The sequence below is a fragment of the Drosophila innubila genome (assembly GCF_004354385.1).
Source record: "Drosophila innubila isolate TH190305 chromosome 2R unlocalized genomic scaffold, UK_Dinn_1.0 1_C_2R, whole genome shotgun sequence".
NCBI lineage: Eukaryota > Metazoa > Arthropoda > Insecta > Diptera > Drosophilidae > Drosophila > Drosophila innubila.
In genome coordinates this window covers 2,151,173-2,174,767 of record NW_022995374.1, presented here as the reverse complement: position 1 = coordinate 2,174,767, position 23,595 = coordinate 2,151,173, and the positions used below count along the sequence as shown (strand labels likewise).

General features: G+C 33.4%; 1 protein-coding gene across 1 annotated transcript in view; it reads left to right on the top strand.

The window, feature by feature from the left end:
- Positions 1 to 532: 532 nt before the first annotated feature.
- LOC117783963 (homeobox protein orthopedia) overlaps positions 533 to 23,595 on the top strand; it is a 31,007-nt gene continuing 7,944 nt past the window's right edge. Inside the window, exons 1-4 of the mRNA XM_034621544.1 lie at positions 533 to 770; positions 1,727 to 2,018; positions 10,597 to 10,925; positions 11,527 to 11,682. Of these exons, the coding sequence (XP_034477435.1) occupies positions 1,988 to 2,018; positions 10,597 to 10,925; positions 11,527 to 11,682 (516 nt within the window). The 5' untranslated portion in view covers positions 533 to 770; positions 1,727 to 1,987. The remainder of the gene's footprint in view (positions 771 to 1,726; positions 2,019 to 10,596; positions 10,926 to 11,526; positions 11,683 to 23,595) is intronic.

Below are 23,595 nucleotides of genomic sequence, written 5' to 3'. Positions count from 1 at the left end.
GCGACGTTAGCGTTAGCGTTAACGTTATCATCATCGGAGTCAATTCGTTTTGATTTTTTCGCATTTGTCTCAAATGCAAGCGAGTCGCCTGAGAAACGTTACGCGTTCCAATTCGTTCCGTTACGCTTTTTAGCCAAATATTTTTAGGTTGGCCCAAAAGCCGTCGCCAAACAACAATTCACCAACAAATCGACAGCACAAATTTGACTTCATAAAATATGCAAACAACAACAACAAACAAACAAAAAATATGTGAATAAAGTGTTTGAAAACAAAGCAAAAAATCAATTTAAACACCAAAAATAACAACAAAAATAAGCAGACCAACTACAACGCAACCGCAGTCTAACAAATTGCGGTACGCCGTACACTGTCCGGCTGTCAGTTGGTCAAACATTTCATCAATAAACGCTACAACTTCCGTTACATTGCGTGCTCACCTTCAACTTGTACGCGTGTGTGTGTGTGTGTGTGTGTGCGAGTGTGTCTAGGTGTGTGTGTGAGTGTGTCTCTGTGTGTGTGTTTGTGTGTGTGTGCATGTGCGTGTCTCCGGCAACCAACACACACACAAAAACTTTTCAACTTCCGGCCAAGTGACTTGGATTTAATTTCTTTGGCTACATCTTTTTTTTTATGGTCAAGGCATTTAATTAAATTTTACTATGGCTATCTAAAGCTAACTTGTGCTGGATGTCGTCTGGACTGAACTCTGACCCAAGCGGTTAAGAAACACACACACAAGCAAAGCAAAGGGGTCAGGGGTCAATAAGGTGAGTGAGCATTAAATAAAATTACACTGGAAATGAGCAATCAAACTTGAGCATTGAAATCTATAAATGTAATTAAGTGACGATTTCTAAATAGTTGGCAATCAATAAGAGAAATTTAAATAGTTCAGATTAAATTGTGAGGGAAAAATATAAATTAAAAATACTCTTTAATGATAAGAAAGGAGTTATCAAAGAGCTCATCGATTTAAATAGTTTTTATATTTGATTTGAAGTATTAAACATAGTTCTAAATTTTGTTGTTTTTAATTATGAATTTATTATGCAAAGCTAAGATTATAATTTTAATCGGAAACTATAAATATAAAAGTTTCTTAATTATGCAAGAGTGAGAAATTCAAGAACTATTTTTGACATAGTTTTTGAATTTGTCTTAAAGTCATAAAAATTATGTTAATATTTTGTTGTGTAAGTTGCAACTTTCCAACTGATGAATTTTAGATATTTTTAAATAACTTTAGAAATCTTCAATATAATTTAAGTTAAGCGAATGATAAAATGAATCATATAAAGAAAGGAATTTACTTGGAATACGATTGTATCTTTTTATATTTATCTCTATATATCTATATTTTAAATATTTTAGTTGTATGGAAATTAAAGAAACAAAGGATTATAAATAAGATACATTTTAACCCTTTTTAAATTTTTTTAGTACTTAATTAAGTTCCTTTTTGTATCTTTTCTTGCTTAATGTGTATTACAAATTTTTATTCATTTGTATCCTTATCTTATCCAGTTAAATATGAATCAAATAGATAAAGTGATTTAATTGTGATGAGATTGATTCTTTTTCCTTACCAATAGAAATAGGAATATAACTGAGATACTTTTGTATCTTTTTTAACTTTACTTGTATTATTGTAACTAATAACTGATTAAATGTAAAATTCGCTTCATTTTTATTATAACTCATACAATTTTCTTTTATTTTACAGACCAGAACTGGAAGAAACTTAAGCAAAACATTATAAAAATGTAATTTGGATTGCGTTAGAATTAACATACTGTGATAGACGAGTATACGAGCAGATTCCAAGTGAATGCTGCCTAAACAAAAATACATATATAAATTATTGTAATTCAATTCAATTGAATACTAGTTAAGACTACGGAGAGTACGGAATTTTTGGCTACATAAAAAAATATAACAAGGCGACAAACTGTCGACGTTATCAATACGAAACTTCTCGGCAAGTATGCTGAACAATCTTGGGGCCAATGTGCTGGGTAAGTACTAGATAAAGATGAAGATAAAGATATAGATACAAATATAGATAAGCGGTGTATAAATAGGAAGTCTAAAAAGACAGCGTCTAATATTGTAATTAAGATCGTCAAGTGAATTGCGCTAATATATAATAATATGTGCATTAATCTTGGCCATAATTAAACTAATTTCTTGAGCATACCCCGTTATTGGCAGATGTGCGGGTGGAGGGGGGATTACTTCCGACTTATTGGCCTGGTCCATCGATGCCGCTAAATGGCCTATAATTGAGGCGTCTAAACAGACTGAGGCGCCTGTCGCGTGCATTTAGCAATAATTAAGTTGTATTTAACTAGCTCGCATTTTTTGTATATTTTTTATTGTTTGTGTGTATGTTTGTGGGTGTGAACAAGGGCCTACAGTGCCGCACAGCAGTGTGTGTACAGTTGTGGCTGGGTGGGTGTGTGTGTTAATTGCCATAATTGCTCTTTTAAATATGCCGCAAATTGTAAATTGTAAATTGTAAATTACATTTGTACATCACGCACATAATTATCAGTTCATATTCATAAATACAATTTTATAATAACTTTTTTTTTACCACATTGTTGATCATTTTTCAAGCACTTTCAATTTCGGCAATCAATTGTTAAGCCGTTGCAGGCTTGCTGCCTTGCCACTTTGCCACTTGGCCAACTTGCCACCTTGCTGCAACAGTTGCAACAGTTGCAACAGTTTCACACTCGAATGAATTATTGCGCGCACTTTTATTGAATATTTTCGCTCGATCGATCTCCCTTCTCCCTCCCCCTTTCCCCCCAACAGTTGGTTATTAATTACTTTTATTAATTTATTGGCATTTTTCATGCACTTGCTCTGTCGGCATACGCTGCGTATGCGTGTTTTTTTATAGGCTACCCTTTAGGGTCAAAACAAGAATAATGGCCGAAAAATATTGCCAGAGATGCATCTATGTAAATTGGCAACAGTTGAAGTTTTTATTTATTTAACGTTAACTAAAACAGTCGACATAAAAATAAAAACAACTCAAAACAAAGTTATTAAATTAAATATTCTTTATTATTAACAATTAAATTAAATTATATACAATTGAAAAAATAAAACTAATGAGATAAAGCAATATTTAAAAGAATTTTTTAATTAATTTAATATGTCTTTTTATTCAATATTAAGATAAGGTAAATTTTGCAAAGCATGTTTTTGAAATTAAGAGCAATAAATCAAATTGCGTATAATATTTAATGAAATCTTGAGTTGTATTATATTTATTTATTTATTTTCCACGTCGCTATTTTGAGATTATTTTAAAAATTTAATTTAATTAAATTTTAAATGTTCAAAGTTTAAGACGCAACTGATAAAGCATAGGTTGCATGTAAATAAAATTGAAAGTAATAAATCAATTGATTTTAAAGTTTAATAAAATCTCAATTTGTATAGTTTTTAATTTAGCACTATGCAGATTTACTTTTCCGCAATTTAAACGCTTATTAAATTTATTTTCCTTGTTTATATATTTAAATCGCAAGCTTTATTCGCCCTGCCAAACAGAAAACTATAAATTTCAATAAATTTTCATGTTCAGGACGCGACGAAAAATCCTTTTTTGCAGCAAAAGAAACAAAAAGAGAAAGAGAAACAAAAGTAAAATGCTGCCAGCAATGTTTGCTGCTAATAAATTTCATAAGTCCCTCTCCTGTTTTACAAACACAACAAACTAGGAACTAGGCGAAGCAACAGACGACATTTGCATATTACGTATGCGCAGCGTAGGCCGAGCTGTAACTGGGCACAGGAGCGGACTGAGGGGGCCCACAGCCCACAGCGCCCAATTAAGCGCAATTTGCATGCAAAAGAAATGCGAAAAGAGGTAGCGGGAAACGGGATTTGAGTTGAGTTGTCATTTTCACAATTTGCCATTCATTTGGCATAAAACTTAAATCGTTGACTTAATGCAAACTCTCGAGTCGGGCATTTTTCGTGGCCCTGGATTAATTAAATTAATTTCATGATTGCATTTGTAATTTGACTGGCAAACTGACTGACTGAGAAGCAGCCCCCAACCCTTAACACCCTGTGTGCTGGCATTTTTGTGGTCGCCTGTGCTAGTGAAATATGTGTGTGTACTGCCAACATTTGCATTGAAATGTTTTGCGGTTGTTCGGCGAATGCTGCAACTGTTGCTGCGGTTGCCGGATAGCTTTCTCTTACCCCTAGACCCCTCTACACCCCTTTTAACCCCTGCTCACCCCTTAAATACCAGCCCAGTTTGCCGCTTAACCGCACAATTTCCAAATTTCAATAATTATATACAGTGCATGCAACTGACTGAGGCCTGGTTGCAAGTTGCACTCGGTTTGCAAGTCCATGCTGCATGTTGCCATATATTTTGTGGCAGATATTTGCATTTAGTGCAATGCGCGTTGCAGTCGCTGCATTCAGCCAACAAACTGATTTGCGCAAATTGTGCAAATTGCTTGCGCGATAAATTCATGTTTGCCAATTTTAATTAATTAATCGCTTTGTGCGGTTTTCGTGCCAACGTCCTGCAACCAAACAGGCCGAAACGAACCAAAGCCAAAATGGCTGCCAGTTGCCAGCAGAAACACACTCACACACACACACACACACCGACATCCGCTGGGTGCCGCCATGTTTTATTGCAACTGTAAATTGTTGCGAGCATTACGCAACATTCAACTAATGTCACAACGATGCCATTGCAAATTAGTTTTGACTCAATGATTGATTTCATATGCCAATTAGACAATATTACAAATATCAGAGAAATTATCAGAGTAATATAGATTTAGATAGATTTGTATTTACTGTATATGGATAAACAATAACCTAAAGACTCATAGTTAAGTTAGTTAAAGTAAAAAGTTTTTTTTTAAAGCTTAAATAAAGTTGTAAGCCTATAGACAGTGTGGCAAGAAATTGTGTTGACAAAAAAAGCACAAATATTTTTTTTTCAAACAAAAGAAAATAATAAAAATTTTGTTCCTTTACTAATTTTATGTTGTGGCTTTTGGTTTTTAAAAACAAATGTAACAAAAATATATAATAATATCCATTAAGTTTAATTATTTTAAGCTAAAAAAACTACAAAATTTAATACACAGCTTGAGATTTTATTATTGATTATTATTTAAATTCAATAAAATTTTTTCCCACTTTTGATTTATCTTTTTACAATTCTTTTTATTGTAAGAACAATTCCCTTACTAACTCTATATAAAATATATGTGGATGACTTGTGATTGGTGCAACAGAAATTTGTATAAATTATTACTTTATTAATTTTTATTTGTTATAAAGTTCGGCTTTACTTAAATAGATTGCGATGGATTTTTGATTACTATAATTGCAAAAGAATAATAGTGTTTTTAGACAGTCATCATTTTATGAGAATTTTATCATACACTTCATTATTTTTTAGACCCGATTTTTCATAGCTCAGATCAGATCAATATATATATGGAGAATTAATTCTGAATACTTGTAAAGACACTAAAAAAATCACCTAAGCTTTTAAGCAACTCATTATTGAATTGATTCAAATTTAAGTCTTGCTCTAGTTCTTACTTTATTAACTTAAATAATATAAATATTAAATATATAAATTTATAAACTAAAAAAAAATTGTTTGATAAATTAAAATTTATTTATTTATTTATGCACAATTAAAAGCAGTCGGCAAACAAAAAAATTGCCAAGTATAAAAATCAAGTTAAAGATTAAAAATACAAATAATTAAAAATAAATTATGAACTGTAACGAAAAAAAAAATTATAATTATATAAAATGATTGACTATTTGTAATTAAATTGGTTTTCGGAATCTTTTTCTTCAGCTACTTGAATGATTTGAATAAAATAAACCTGAAATTTAATCTATCTCAGTATTCAATACTTTTCTCTATATCAAACACTGATAAATGTATAGTGTCAGCTCTGATTCAGTTTAAATTTAACCAACTATAGTGTGTACTTTTTATATAAAATATGCAGTTCCATTTCATGTTGAACTCAGTTCACATAAGAAACTGACAACTTAAATATATGCTTAAAAGTTGAACGAGAATTTTTCTCAGATACTTGAGATATTTGTGCTGCAAGTGTTTACAGCTCACACAGATTTACAGTTGGAATTCGGTTGCAGTTGCAGTTGCAGTTGCAGCTTGAATTGACTTTGCTTTTCATGTTTATGTGCCACAACTGTAAAATCAAAGCTGGAGCTAATGTTGAAGTTGCAGTTGCAGTTGAAGCTGAAGCTGCAACAAAGTGCGATTTTGAGAAGTGGCGCTATTTGAGAGGAGAGTAAAAGACTTTGAGCTACAAAGATACTGAGATACTGTAACTCTGAGATACTCGACTCATGGCAACAAGTTGAATGCTAAAAGTCGCACTTCCACATGGAGCAATGTACCTGGGCGGGTTTTCTTGGCCCAAAGCTGAGAGTTTAAGCCAAGTTAAGCGAAGCGGTGAAGACGAAGAAGAAGAAGAAGAAGCTGCAGATACATTATGTTAAATCGCACCTAACACCGCGCCTTAAATTTACAAATCACGACAATGAAAATTGAGATCCGCCTTAAAACTGATGACTCGATAATGATGATGATGTTGATAATGATGTTGGCCCTGTTATAGTTGCAGACCAGCTTGCCTGATAACGGTAAATGCTAAATGGTCAACAAGTTGACAACTCTGCTGCAACTTCAGCTTTCAAGTTGTTGTTGTTGCCGCTTGTTTGTTGTTGTTGTTGTTGTTATTGTCGTAGCTTAGTTTTGGTTTTAAATGTTTGACAAATGTCAATGTTGCAAGTTCTCTGACTGAGTGGGGGGTAAAAGGGGGCACTCTCTCTCTCTCATTCCCTCTTCCTCTCTTATTCTGTACTTGTCTCGCTCTTTCGCTCTGCGTCATGTAAGCGTCAAAATCGCTAATGAACAGTAGCCGCGTTGGGTGTATGTGTAAAAATTAGCACTTTGCTGGCGAACGCTTTAAAAGCGACTGCAACAACAACAACAGCAACAACAGCAACAACAACAACAGCAGCAACAACAACCACAGCAACATGAGCAACATTTAAGCTGAAAGAAGGAAATGTCGTAGTCTATCAAAAATAACAACAACATTTTAGAGTCAATTCAACTATGAAATACCCACTAATAAATTCTTAAATACTTCAACCATTTTTGCCTGAAGTTTGACAATTAAAATAAGTGAAATTTGAATTTAAATAAATAAAAAAAAAAATACAAAAAACTAAAATTTATCTGCTTGAAAAGTGTAAGCGTAAATGCTTCCAAACAAAACAAGAGTATTTCGTGTTTTTCTAATTTCTACTTCATTTGAAATACTTTAAGCGTTTTAAAACTTTCTAGTTAAACTGGCAACACTGACTTTGATCACTATATCCGTTACTTAATGAATATATAAAAGGCAACATTGTGTTTTTATAATCTATCTAAATTTATACGCGTAGTCTGCCAGATTAAAGCATTTACAAAGGTGAACATACAGATTGTTAAAAACGCCTCTTTTACTCATTTATTTAATTAATTTATTTAATCAAATTTGGTTTTTATTATTTCTATTTTATTTAGCTTATTATTTTTATCAATTTTATTTTATTTTTAATTTAACAAATGCAACAAAATTTTAGTTGAGTTCTACAAATTACAACTGATAGTAGACTTAATTTTTTTAATTTTCCTTCAACTAAATACAATCAAAATAGGAAATAACTGCAACAAATAATATTTAAAAAATTTTATTTTTCTCATTTGTTTGTTTAACGTAAATAAAATCAATAAAACACTCACTTGCAATACATACAGGGTATACAGAGACTTTTATATGTATATAGATTTTGTAGTTATTTTATTTATGAGTTTTATGAGCTGGCTTTCAATTCCCATTTTGTTGGCCCGTTACAGTTTCTGGCCCGGCACCTGTTGCCTGTTGCCTGTTGTTGTTGTTGTTGCTGCTGTTGTTGTTGCATCAGCTTTGTGGCAACAACCTGTGTTTTCAGTTTTGCTCTGAAGTTGCCGAAATTTTAACAAGTCCATTTGAGAACAATAAAAATCATTGATGCTGCTGTGCTGTCTCTCTTACACTACTTATTTATCTGTCTCTCTCTCTCTTTCTCTCTCTCTCTCTTTTGGTCTTTCTGTTTGCTGGTATTACACATCAAAGTCGGCTAACAATTGAAAGGTTGCTCTACAGTTCAGTTGAGTTGACATGAATTTCAGTTACTGCAATTTGTATTTATTTATTTTATAAATTAAATTAGTCAAGCAAAAAAAAGTGTTTAGAAATTTTAATAAAATTCTTAAATAAGTCTTTAAAATTAAAAAATTAAGTGTTATATTTAAAATTTAAAATTTATCACTGAAAGCATATATAAAATAAAGTCAAGTCAGGAGTATATTTATGTGTAATTTTTGTTTCGCTTTCAGCGGAAATTGCACACTTGTTTTACGCCCACACCTTCACTCTTAGCCAAGTTGAGAGGTGCGCATAATTAAATGAAAATCATGACAACATCAGCTCAAATTGTGAGCTTCAGTTTTCAGTTTTGGTCAAGAGTCGAGAGCCCACAAAAGGTACGAGAGTTCGCATCAACTGGCGATGAGTAAATGTTTGATTTTGTAGACAGAGTTGAAAATATCGAAGGTATAAGAAACAGCGACAGCAACAGAAAAATATAATAAAAATAAAAGAGTTGAGCGAGGTAGTCTTACTATTGTTGTTGTTGTTGTTGTTGTTGTCTCACATCTCTCATCTCTCACATACATGTTAAAAATTCCAGACATGCGTTGCAAGTCTCGATAAAGTCTCCGATCCGATGCGATGCCAGCGACTTTGACTCGACTCCGTCTATATCCAATCCACTGTAGATACATGTATCTATTTGTATTTGACTATGATTCGTTGTTGCTGTTGTTATGTATCTCGAATTGCAGTCCAAAAAAATAAATAAAAATAGAAACACACACAGGTTACGTAGTCAGGTGAGCTAAAGATACAAATGAAACGAAAAAAAAGGGGGTTAAGCTGAGAGTTAACATTTGTATCTGTATCTATACACGTTCGTAGTTGTATTTGTTTGTGTATCTGTGAGTATCGCACCTCAGTTGAGATGCTGCCGCTGCTTCTGCTTCTGCCTCTGTTTTTGGCATCTTTTTTTTTTCTTTTTCTCTTTTTTTTTTTTTTTTTTGAATGACAGCTTGTTGAAAAATTCAATTTATCCGATCGCCGCAGTTCGGTTTGAGCAATTCACGAAGTCGAAACTTGACGCGGACACGACGCGACGGCAAAAGACGCAGTCAGGATTCGATTCGAATCGATTCGAATCGATTCATTCGTTATTCGTTTGATTCGTTTAGCAAATCGCATCTTTTCTCCAATGAATCATTTATTAAGTGCATCATTTTAAATTCTTTCAACAAATTGCAATAGTGTGAGTGTCCCTCGTGTGTGCTGTTATTTAATTTAAACAAACATTTAATTAATTAACAACAACAGTTTATTACATTTCTATGTTGTGGCTTTCGCTTTTAAATTATATATATATATATTTAACTCAAAACATTCGTTTGCTGCTACTGCAAATAATTATGCGACTCTGTTTATTTGTGACATAAATTTACGCGATTTTTGATCGGATTTATTTTAAATTTGCTCAAGTATTTAACACTATTAACAAAAACAATCAACGCTTACATAAATAAGGAAATTGTAGAGTGTTTCATAATTAATTCGAAATGCTTACAAATTATTTTATTTGTTCACAGTGCTTAAATATAGTATGTTCAAATATGATCAGACAAATTTGGAAAATATTTAATTAATAATTTTCATGATATTATCAAATACTTAAATATTTATTTTTGTTAAAAAATTAATTAATACCTGTTGGCGTGCATTAAGAAATTCTGTTTAAATATTTTTGTAATATAACAAAACATTACCTCTTTTTCAAATAATTTAAAAAATATTGAGGTTGTAATTTAGTTAATTAATCAATAAATAAACTTTTGTAGTGTTTAAAACTAATTCGAAATAATTGATATTATCATTAAAATACAACTAAGAATATCATTTATTTAAATTAAACCAAATACTTTTTAAGGTAACAATTTTTTTTGTGTGTGGATTCTAATTTAATTTTTTTTCTCATTTTTGCTCATTTTTTATTAAAAATAAATTATTACTAAGAAACATAAATATATTTGTTGAAACAAACAAAACAGATTTAAATACAATGCAGTTCATATTGGATAAAATTTAATAAGAATCTTAGAAAAAAAGTTTACTGTCTTAGCTAATTAATATAGGATAGTGTCGGTCAAAAAAAAAATGTTCAAGGGGCAGAACTTTAAATTATTATTAAATCTGTAATGTGTATAAAACCCTTTGCCCTGACTCACTGACTGATCATTGCACAGCAAAAACCCTAAGGGCTAGGAGGCTGAAATTTTCACACAACATAGCTGAGACAAAATTTATAATTTTACCTCATTTTTTTTCTCTCTCTCTCCCGCTCTTTCTCTCTTTCTCTCTCTGTTAGGCCCCAAGGATTGTGATCTACCGAAGGCGGCAATCACAGCGTTGCACGCGGGCGTCAATAGCTTTGGCCAATTGCCCGTCGGCCCGAGCATTGCGGATCTTGGGGGCGGTGGTGCTGGACCCGGTGGACCTGGCGGTGGTGCCAGTGTGGGCGGTGTTGCCAGACTGCATGTCACTGGTGGATTGTGCGACAATAGCAATGTGTTAAACGGTGCCAGCAATCACAGCAACAGCAACAACAGCAACAATCACAGCAATAGCAACAACAGCGGCAACAACAACAACAACAACAACGGAAACAGCGGCAACAACATGCAACAACAGGATCAGGTGAGCAGTTATATATCCAATAAAGATATATATTTAACAGCAAGTAAAAGCTGCAACTTTTAATAATCCATGTTCTTTTCGATGTTTTTTTTCCTCAAAACTCAAAAAATACAAAAAAAACTCTGCTATGCATTCAAAAATCAAAATATAAAAACCAAACCAATTCGAAACAAAAAAAAATTACAAAATTAAACAAAAAAAAAACAATGAAAACCAAAATCGAAATCAAAAATCTATTGTGAATGTGTAAATTGTGTATGTTGAATTGTGTATAAATAATAATATATTATGGGCAATGAATATATAAAAAAAGTAAGTGTGATTTTATTTCCATATTTCCATATTTTATGTAAAAAACAAAAAAAAAACAAAACAGTAGAAAAAAAAAGTCCCTTGTATTTTAGTTTCGTTTATTTGTTTTAGTTTTGTAGTAATCGTTATCGTTATCGTTATCGTAATTGTTGTAGTTGTACTAATTGTTATACATGCTGTTGTTATTGTTGTTTGATTCAATTAAACTTGCTCTCTCTTTCTCTTCAATTGTGCTACTCACACTCATGCCAACTCTTTCTTCTGTGTTCTGTCTTTCTCTGTCTTGCAGCATCTCGATAAAAACAAGCAGAAACGTCATCGCACTCGCTTCACGCCGGCGCAACTCAATGAACTGGAGCGTTGTTTCTCCAAGACACATTATCCCGATATCTTTATGCGCGAGGAGATCGCAATGCGCATCGGTCTCACCGAGTCCCGTGTCCAGGTGAGTCATCCATCAGTTGCCCCCTTTCAACTGCCACCTTGCCACTTTGACACCTTGCCACATGTCTCCATCTGTTGTTAACTTTGTTGCTGCGGTCGCTGCATCGCTGATTAGCATTTGAGTCCTGAATTTGGGATTCTATTCCGATTTCCACTGCCATTTCCATTTCCATTTTCATTTGCAACTTGGCCAACTGTCATTTGGCTTGACACTTTGTCGTTTAGTTCGACATGACATTTCGCTTGTGTTGCACAAAACCGCAGCTAGTTGCAAGTTGCAACTGTCATTTTGTGGCATTCACTTGTCCAATCGTACTTGATCTTTAATTTAAACAAGAATAACTATGAAAATTTTATAAATTTTTGCTTAAAATGTTTACTATATATCTATTAAATATTAGAGTAGAAGCAGGAGTTAAAATAGGTGTAGAAATTTGATTTGCAGAAGGCAAAGAAAGGAAAATAATAAAAAATTAATTCTACTTTTTCATATTTACATGTATGTAGAAATAAAAAATGGTATAAGAAATAGCACTTGTATAAAAATGTAGCAAAAGTTATTGTTTTTATATTCACACGATTTGAACATTAAGAGCAAGAATACAATAGTTTAGAGAATTTATGAAAGTTTCTAAAGTTCATATAAAATGCTTACAAAAATAATTTAAAAATGCAGACTAGTCTTTCTGATCTTTGCCGTAAATTTCTGTTTCATAAATTTGTACATAAACAAAGTTTATATATATTTGATTTGTAATTGGTTCAATTAACAAACAATTAGCAAGTAAATATTATAAACAATGCTTTCAAAATACGTTAAATGCTGCCAAAACAAAAGATTATAATATTTATTGTTAATAATATGTATTCAATTTCAAAAAGATTGAGTTCTGCTACAAATTTGAATATGATTTGTCAAATATTTACCTTGGCTCTGGTTTTTAAATAATCTTCAAAATTTAACCATATTTCACATAGAATTCTTAGCTATGATTTTTGGCGCATTTTGAAGTTTTTTAACACTTTAAAAGGTTTTTTCAACACAGTTAATTAGGTTTATTAGGTTTATTATTAGGTTTATATTCATTTTTTTTTTTAACATTTCTTACTTGTTTTTGAAGCTTTGTTTTATTAAAAGTTGACTTTTCTACTATACTTTTGTCGTTGTTTTGCAATCTAGACAGATTTCTGAGTGTGATTTAAAATTTTTGAAAAATTTGTTGGTGTGTAACGGCTTTAATTCACAATTTTAGCAGTTTACGAGCGCTTGGTTGGAGCTGAAAGCGCACCACGCCATTTAAGCACCCAAAATTATACTTTATTAAAGCACATAAAGTCACATTTAGACGTCGCTGCCTTACTCTCTGTCTCTCTCTCTCTCTCTCTGTCGGGGACTTATGACTGGCGCAGTCAGTGCAAAAAGTTTTCCGCACACACACACACACACACACATACACATCTACAGTGAGAGTGAGCATTATCCTTTTGCGGCTGGCGCAGTTCCCTTTGGCTCTGTTGTTGCTGCTGTTGCTTCCTGCCTGACTGCCTGACCACTCAACGATTCCTGTGTGCCTCGCCTCTTCCCCTTCCCCTTCCTCTCGCTTCCCCTCTCTTTCAGCATTCAGCTCCTACTTCTTGTGTGACCCAAAACTATGCAATGTGAGAATTGTTTTGCGGTTTCAATGAATGCCAAAACTTGGCGTCTTATTGGCCAATTCAATGGCCACACTTTTGGCTCAAACTGAACTAAACAATTATTTGAACTACCCAGCTGGATAATAGCAGGGGTGTAGAGGCTAATGGGGGAGTAGGCATTGAAAGAGAGCGCAACAAAAAAAAGTGCTGCCTACTTTCAGGATGTGCTACTTTGATAAATTGTTTTAATAATTGCGTATCAGTGTCTGGCTGTTAATGTATCCTGCTCATCCGGCTGTTCGACGAGTTCAGCGTTGATTTCTGCCCCTGATCCTGAAACCTGGCAGGGGTTGAGCAAGCGGAAGGCAGAGGGGAGCAAGTCCGTCGAAGGGTAGGCAGCGTAATGTGTGAGGTTGTCTCTGGGTTTTGGTTAGAATTACCCTCAGTTTTTGTTGTTATTGTTGCTATTGTTGCTATTGTTGTTGTTGTTGTTGCTGCTGTTGTTGCTGCTGTTGTTGCTGTTGCTATTAACACGCTATAATGTTTGATTTTTCGTCGTTGTCGTTGGCTTTTTGCGGCTTATGGAATGTCAGCCCTTTGGATTAGCAAGGACTTATTGTTGTTGCTGTTAATAAAATTAGCATATAAATTAAGTTTGCATGCTGTTTTAGAGCCGACTTTCTCTGACACTCCCTCTCTCTGTCTCTCTCTCTCTCTCTCTCTCTCTCTCTTTTCCACTCTCTTTCTCTCCCACTTTTCAGCTGACATACATATTTTTAGACCCAGTTTAAAAAAATACTGACAAAAGCGAAATATCGAAATATAAAAGACAGAAGCAAGTGTCGCATATACCATAATGTATATATATTCCTGATCTGCATAGTTTCGCTCGTTTGTCTAAAGCAAACCACAACTTCACACTCTCATAACTTTGTCAAAACTCAACCGATTTTCATGCCAAATGTCATTTTGTTCATGATTTTGCCCCAAAATTGATACTACATTCAAACTTTATGGAGTAAAAAAATTTCATATTTTTCGACTATAAGCCAAGAATCATCCAATTTTCCTTACTAACCCCTTAACATTTTTTCAAAAACTTTGATCGTTCATAACTTTGTCAAAACTCAACCGATTTTCATGCGGAATGTCATTTTGTTCATGATTTGGCCCCGAAATTAATTCTGCATTCAAATTTTATACAGTAAAAAAATTTCATATTTTTCGACTTTAAGCCAAGAATCATCCAATTTTCCTTACCAACCCCTTGACATTTTTTCGAATACTTTGATCTCTCATAACTTTGTCAAAACTCAACCGATTTTCATGCGGAATGTCATTTTGTTCATGATTTGGCCCCGAATTTAATTCTACATTCAAACTTAATAGAGTAAAAAAATTTCATATTTTTCGACTAGAAGCCAAGAATCATCCAATTTTCCTTACCAACCCCTTAACATTTTTTCGAAAACTTTGAACTCTCATAACTTTGTCAAAACTCAACCGATTTTCACGCGGAATGTCATTTTGTTCATGATTTGGCCCCGAAATTGATTCTAAATTCAAATTTTATAGAGTAAAAAAATTTCATATTTTTCGACTATAAGCCAAGAATCATCCAATTTTCCTTACTAACCCCTTTACATTTTTTCAAAAACTTTGATCGTTCATAACTTTGTCAAAACTCAACCGATTTTCATGCGGAATGTCATTTTGTTCATGATTTTGCCCCCAAATCGATTCTACATTCAAACTTAATAGAGTAAAAAAATTTCATATTTTTCGACTAGAAGCCAAGAATCATCCAATTTTCCTTACCAACCCCTTGACATTTTTTCGAATACTTTGATCTCTCATAACTTTGTCAAAACTCAACCGATTTTCATGCGGAACGTCATTTTGTTCATGATTTGGCCCCGAATTTAATTCTACATTAAAATTTTAAAGAGTAAAAATATTTCATATTTTTCGACTATAAGCCAAGAATCATCCAATTTTCCTTACCAACCCCTTGACATTTTTTTGAAAACTTTGATCTCTCATAACTTTGTCAAAACTCAACCGATTTTCATGCGGAATGTCATTTTGTTCATGATTTAGCCCCCAAATTGATTCTACATTCAAATTTTATACAGTTAAAAAATTTCATATTTTTCGACTACAAGCCAAGAATCATCCAATTTTCCTTACCAACCCCTTGACATTTTTTCGAAAACTTTTATCTCTCATAACTTTGTCAAAACTCAACCGATTTTCATGCCAAATGTCATTTTGTTCATGATTTGGTCCCGAAATTGATTCTACATTAAAATTTTATACAGTAAAAAAATTTCATATTTTTCGACTATAAGCCAAGAATCATCCAATATTCCTTACCAACCCCTTGACATTTTTTTGAAAACTTTGATCTCTCATAACTTTGTCAAAACTCAACCGATTTTCATGCCAAATGTCATTTTGTTCATGATTTGGTCCCCAAATTGATTCTACATTCAAATTTTATAGGGTAAAAAAATTTTATATTTTTCGACTTTAAGCCAAGAATCATCCAATTTTCCTTACCAACCCCTTGACATTTTTTCGAAAACTTTGATCTCTCATAACTTTGTCAAAACTCAACCGATTTTCATGCTTAATGTCATTTTGTTCATGATTTGGCCCCGAAATTAATTCTACATTCAAATTTTATAGGGTAAAAAAATTTAAATCCAATTTCTTTACCAACCCCTTAACATTTTTTGAAAAACTTTGATCTCTAATAACTTTGCCAAAAGTCAACCGATTTTTAAACGGAATGTTATTTTGATTTTTATTTGGCTTTCAAATTCGTTCTGAATTAAATTTTTCTTTAAAAAGGAAAATTAGAATTTGTCGACCCTCATAAAATTTTCCATAACAAAAAAACATATTTAGCTAATTGTTTTTATTTTCGTTATATAATTCATTATTCATTATCATTTTTAATTTTTTTTTATTTTTACGGTATTGATGCAGGTTCTATTGTCGTCGAGTTTTGTCGACAGTTGCTTCTCCACTTATTCTTTATATTTTATTTGATATTTTCCACGCATGCAAGGAGCTGTTTTTAAATGCCAAAGTTTACCCGTTCTCTATACCTCGTTTTCTCCCACCCTGTATTTCCTTGTTCACTCTCTCTCTCTTTTAATACACACACGTCTGGTCCTAAATCAATCTACAAGGATTTGCAGCTAATGACGGCATAAAGACAGCACCCATAAATGCCCCCAAAAAAAAACCTTAGTCGCATTAACACGAAAATCAAGTCGAAAATCTGACTCACATATGCTCAAAAAAAAGGAGGAAACTGCCTGAATAGTGTGTGTGCGTGTGTGCGTGTGTGTGTGAGGGTGTGTGTGAGTCTGCATAAGTTATGAAACTCACGTACAGTGACTGCAAATGTGGCATGCTGCCAGTCAGGATATAAATACATGAATATAAGCCGCCAGGATATGAGACAGGTTTAATATTTAGTTGTTTAATTATGCAGACAACAACAATAACTAAAAATAATACAAATATAAAATATATATAATTTAATAAAGCTGCAAATAACTGAGCAAAAAAAAAGGAAAAAAGAAATCACAGCAGAACATTAAGAAATGTAATCGTAATCGCATTGCCAAAGGGAAATGTTTATTGAAGTCACAGAGGGGAGTATGGAGAAGAGATGGAGTGCTAAAAGGGGGGAGGGAGGAGGTCAACTGCCAGCGGGCGGTGCAATTGTTAATTTGTATTGTGCCACCGCCAAACACAGCGAGAAATTGACAATTTGTGTGCGGGCATTAACGGTTAAGGCCAAAGTCTTAGCCACCACCCTTGAATCTGGCAATATGCTTGCCACACGCTCACTTGCCACTTGCCACATGCCACAGGCCACATGCCTGGCAACAGAGAGTAGCGAAATGAGGAGAACTAAATTGACTTATCATGATTTTACATTGTCATTGACAATGCATTGTTTAGGGCTCAACTTGCGTATGTTTTGCATTTATTGGTTTGTTTATTAAATTGTTGCAATGTGGCAACGCAAGGCAAGGCGAAACAACGCTGTTGGTCAGCACGTGCCACAGACTAAATGAATTTCTCACATGATTAATTTCTATGGCAACAGCGGGGTAGCAACTGCAACCAAGGCAGAGGGGAGAGGGTGGGGAGAGTAAGGGGAGAGATTAAACACAGGTAAACCAAGTGCTTCATACAATATGAAGGAATATTCAAGTGGGTGAAGGGAAGAGAGATGAGTAAAATATCTCAGTTAATAGCAAATGATTGAGATTCAAAATTAGTAATTTCAAATTCAAGATACACGTTTGAATTTCTAGTGAAATTAGCAATAGAAGAGATTCAGATATATGGATAGATATATAGATAGATAGCTAGATAGATAGATAGATAGATAGAAGGAGTATAAATATATTTTGGTACTCAAAAGTTGAACTGCTTATTTTTTGTGTATTTTCATAATTTATATTATTCAATATTAAAGTCAACTGATTAAATTTAAAAAATAAAAGTGTTGACAAAGTAATGAATAAACGACATTAATTAGTAGTAAAAAATACTATGCAGTAAAAAAATTATGTATCTTCTTGTTGAAATACCTGTCAAGTGTTTATTTAAGAATTTCTATTTGTAACTTAATTTAAAATTTGCAAACTTCTTTAATATTTTTCTTATCTAAAAAAAATATTTCTTTTATGGTCTTAATAAAGAAATTTTTTTTTTTTTGGTGCTGACTTATTTTGATTCTTAACTTTAAACCCTTTTAATATTCTCTTCACTTGATTTTATCGCAAGTTGCATATAAAATATTTATTGAAGTGTTGAATCATCAAAAAATTAACACTTTTGTTAGCGGATATAAACCTTAAGATTATTCATTTTAACTCATTCAAATGAGTTCAAAATACATGCAGATGAGTCATAACTTTTTAAATGCATTTTTTGTCACACTTTAAAACAAAATTAAGCAATGCTTTTAATTGATTTTTTTTTTTGTTTTAAGTGAAGTCTAAGAATAGAATTGTATAATTTTTTCCACATAAAACTCATCCACACACACTCAGAGATTTCTCCAACTGTTATTTCTATCGATTGGCCAAATAGAAGAGGGAGAGAGAAGAGGGCCAAAAAGGCAAACAATCCGCAGGCGGAGGCAAGTGATAAATTATGGCCACGACTTCTCAGACACAACTAATTTATTTGCCAAGTCGCTTAATGCCACCTCTAATAATAGCACCCTGAAGATACCTAATGTGAGGAGAAAGAGGTTGAAGAATTTATGAGATACGAAACATTTTGGCTTAAATGCATTTATTTAGTTGGCCAAAAAGACAAATGCAAATATGTAAGAAAAATGCAGCAAAAATGTAATCAAAAATTGGCAAATATAAGCGCTAAGCTGGGAAGCGGAAACTGGAGAAAAGCAGAGAAAATGAGAGAGAAAAAAAGGAAATTTTAGCTGTAGTTGAAGTTGTAGTTGCTGTTAGTACGCGTTTGATAACCATGGCATCGCATTTTAATTAAAGTTTAATTGAAATACCAAAACGGAAATATGCAACAACAAAACTGGGAAACGGAAAAGCGGAAAAGCGGAAAACTGTAGAAGGAGCTGTAGGAAAATGCTATAGAGCATAGACAGAATTAGTTGTTGGTTGGAAACTTTAAGGCAGTTAAAGTAGGAGAGGCAGAGATAGACAGAGAGAGAGAGACAGAGAGTGGGAGAGGCAGACAGACTGTGGATGTTGTGTGGAAAGTGGAGGGAGTGAGGGAGTGAGGGAGTGAGGGAGAGGAGGTCACATAAAGAGGGCATAAAGAAAATCTGGCACGCAGCTCGTTTATGGCATATGAAGCAATTTCAAAAGCAATTCCGTTGATACTTTTCATTGAAATGTTTGTGTGAAAATGGCGTGCTAAAGTGTCCACTGTCTGGCAGCATAACTGTATATGTATACATACATATATATGTGTATGTTTGTGTGTGTGTTCTCCATTCGGATTAAGCTATTGATAAATGCAAAAAAGCTGCAACAAAAGCGTTTTTTGAAATCAAAAAATAAAGCAAAATAAAAAATTGCAAATGCTGTGGCATAAACGCGAGCTGCGCATGCACCAAACAAATTTTTGGGGGTTGCATTTGCCCCCACCCCCTGCCCACCCCACAGCTCCCTCTGAGAAATATGCTGCATTTCGGCTTGCAACTACAAAATATACAAAATACAAGCACAGTGTGTGCTAAAAGTAATGACGCTACTAATGCCAGTCAACGTGCGTCAACTAATTCATAAATCACAGTGCCTAAAACAGACAAATTCCACTGTCCACTGTCCAGTGTCCACTGTGCACTGTAAATGGACCAATACTCGTAGTTGTAGTTGTGCCAACCCCCAATGGAGGGCGCGTCACAGCAATTCGAAGCCAGAAGAGACACATTACTGCGAGTGGGGAGTGTGAGTGAGACGGGCATAGTAGCAGCATTGGCTGTGGATGCTGTGGATGTTGTGGATGTGGATGTAGCTATGGGTGGGTGAACAAAATGAAATACACTGTTGGCGAGTGGAGCAGCTAGATTTTGGGCTGGGCTGTGACTTTGAGTGAGAGTGGGAGAGGAAGAGAGTGGCTGCTGAGAGCGTAGAGTGTGGGAGGGGGGAACAGCAAGTGTCGCTGGGCGCGCTCGTAAAGCAGGATTTAAAGGATAACATAAAATAAATCGACTCCATTTGTGTTGTGTGCAACAACAACAACAACAACTCTAGCTATCTGTATATATATATATATATATGTGTGTGTGTGTGTTTTGGCTTTATGAATTTATACGCAGTTTTTATCTGAGCCAAGAAATGAAAAGATATTGGCCGAAAAACGATTTCCATAAACCACTCAGCCAACTTGCTCTCTCTCACTCTCTGTCTCTCTCCACTGCTTGCTCTTAGCCAAGTCCAATAATAATAATAAAAAAAGCTGGAGCTGCTTAACTTAAGTAGAGTTCAAGTTGCAGAAAAAGCAGCAGCAAAGTCAGGACATCAAAAGATACAATCATAATGCTGCCAGTTGCCAATTTCAGGGCAGAGTGGCCAATTCATTTGCCAGTTGCCAAGCGAGACATGGCCAAAAGAAATGCAATAACCTGGCCAATTGATTTTTGATTATGTGGCAACAACAACGGCAACAATAAACGCAATCATAACCAGCGAAAATTGTCAATAAATCTGACAATCTGGCAAGCTGCCTTTGACAACTCAAATGTTTATTAATAGCGAGAGAGAGAAAGAGTGAAAGAGGGCAGGAGCTATGGAAAATGGTAAATGTTGTTTTGTTGTTTCTGTTTTTGTTTCTGTTTTTCCTCCGGCTTTATAAATAATATTTGCATTCGCTGCTAATCGAATTTTGATTGCAATTTTCTGTTGTCTCTTCTATGTTGCAATTTTGCAAATATTGTTGCCGACTTTTCAGCTGATTGATATTTTTGCAAAATTGGCTTTTTCAAGTGTGCAAAGTGCATTTCAATGTAACGGTTATATACAGCATATTGCACTTGAGTCACAAACTGTCATCCAAATTTATAAATGTTTGTCAACAATTGTTTGTTTGCTTGATTTGATTTGATTTGGCAAACTACTTTGGCAAGCACTGTTACCAACTGGCAATAACTTGACATTATACGCCAGCTGTTTATTAGCCATAATGTGCAATTAATGTTGCATAACGATGCGCAGTGGGATGAGTGGGGGGGAAGGATAACTAGGATTTGCCATATGACAGACCATTATGAATGGCCTGCAATCAGAGTAAACACAATAAAAATACCATTGGGTCTTTGACACCAGTCACAACTGCCCTTCACCCCGCACAGTGCTGTCGACTTAGCTATTTTATAGCTGTTTTGTAAAAATGCAAAAGCCAAAACATTTTAAGAAATAATATTAGTCATTAATCTGTCTTTTAAAAAAAAAAAATGTTGTCTACGTTGATATAAATATAAGCTGTTTTTAAATTAAAAAAATATTTGTCTACACTAATATAAGAAAATGGGTTCTGAAATTAAAAAAATATAATTTATAAATAATCTTTAGAAAAAAATAGCAAAATCACAATTTTACAATTAAATTGCTATCTTTTTAACTTTAATATCTACACTCGACGCATTTTTAAAAATTATTAGTTACTAAAAATTCAGAATTTTCCATTGTATTAAAGCCTAAAATGCAGAACAATTATTTGCTTAAATATTTCAAAAACAAATTATATATTTATTTATTTAATTAATGAGTTAAGATACTAGAACTGTTTTATTTTCAGCCCACATTTTAGACTTATATGTTTAATGTGCAGTGACTCTAAAAATGAGACTTTAAAAAAATTAAAAGTTTTACATAAAGCGAATAAGAAAATTTTATTTTTCTAATTGATAATTTTTCTTAGCTTCTTCTAGCTATTTTCTTGGATTACATAAGTTATTTAAGTTAATCATAAAACGAAAAATTATGTTTAATATTTTTTTTTTTGATTATATTTCTTAGCTAATTCTAGCTACTTTCTAGGATTACATTAGTTTTTTAAGTTTAACATAAAACTATAAATTATATTTAATTTTTTTGTGATTATATTTTTTAGCTAATTTTAGCTACTTTCTAGGATTACATTAGCTATTTTGGCCTCTGAAATTCGGGCATCACTTTCCCTCGTCGGCAGTCATAAAATCAAAGCAAATCACTTGTTATCCCATTTGGGCTGAGCTGGTTTCATGCCTGAAATCATGGCAGAATTCATCCCTCCTCTGAGTTGCATGTCATTTGGCAGCTACTTAATTTCTGACTTTTGCTTTTGCTTTTCATCCCCTCTCCCTGTTGTTGTGGGTGCTGCTCTCGCCCTCTGATAATACTGTTGTTGCTCTTATTGTTGTTGTTGTTGTTGTTGTTGCTGCTAATATTTGTGGCCTGCCGCAAGAAATTGCTTTTTCATGAACTTGACTCATTTATTATTTGCAACAGTTTTCTCTGCCTTTTTGTTGTAGCTGTTGTTGATATTCTCACACCTTTTGTTATTGTCTGTCTGCCCTTTTGCCGGTGGTGTTTCTTCCTTCCTTGTATTCTCTTTTATCCTCGTTTTTTTTTTTGTTGGTTTGGTGTCAGTCGCAAGTGAAAATTAAAAGTCCAAACATGAAAATGCTTTTGTTAGCAGCATATGGCTGCAATTTTTGGAAAAACTCGTTTTCCTTTCTGCTCCATTTGCTTGGGAATGAGAATGAGATTGTGAGAGAGATTTTTCGGTGCCAGAGTTTATGTAAAATCTTTGCTCTGTTTTTGGCATTCAAAAAGTGCGAAAAATGCTGACAAAGAATGATTTTTGTTTTTCATTTGCAAATAAATTGTAGTTTTGCTGTTGGTTAAGAAATATTTGAAATTTTCCTTTATTAGCTGAACTGTCTGAAGAATTCCAACTTTTGCCTCTGCATTATAATAATTGAGTTATTTCTAATCATTCTTTTTTTTATTTCTTTAAAATCTGTTTCTGTTTGCAGTTTAATCTATTTTTAAGTAGTTTTCTCACAAAGATAGTATGTTTTTAGTCTTCGTTTTCTATATCTTTTAAAACAAGAATTTTAAAAGTAAATACTACAATAATGTATACATTACGATTTTTATTTAGAGCACAGAACAAATATCATATTTTAAGCAAGTTAATTAAACTCAAGTAAAATCCTTCATTCATATTTATAACTATATTGTTTTCAAGAATTTTGTTCCGTTTTAATATTAAATTATATATTTATAATGCAATCAAATTCTATAGCTGCTCATCAAATTTAGCTGATTTTATATCATGTTTTTTTGTTATCGTTGATAATCAAATAAATCAGATTCTGAACTTATTTGAAGCAGCTTGAACCCTTGTTTCCCTTCCCCTTTTATACAAACAGTCACAGTCAGTGATAGCAGTTAACCGCCACTCAGCCGACGAGCTGATAATTTATGCATAAGGGCGCAGCTTAAAAAATTACCGTCAAAACACAATTTAACGCGGCATAAGGAGCAAAATAAAAACAAAGGGAGGGAAGAGAAGAGAAGAACAGAATATCAAGCACACATATTTATAGAAATGTCTGGCACACACACACATATTCACATGCCTGTTGAGGGTGTGTATGTGTGTGTGTGTATTGGGAGAGGCGCATAAAAAATAAATGCTTTGTTTAACCGACATTTTAACGCCTATTTACGTGCCTCGCACGTCATGCACGTTATGCCAATTTAATGGT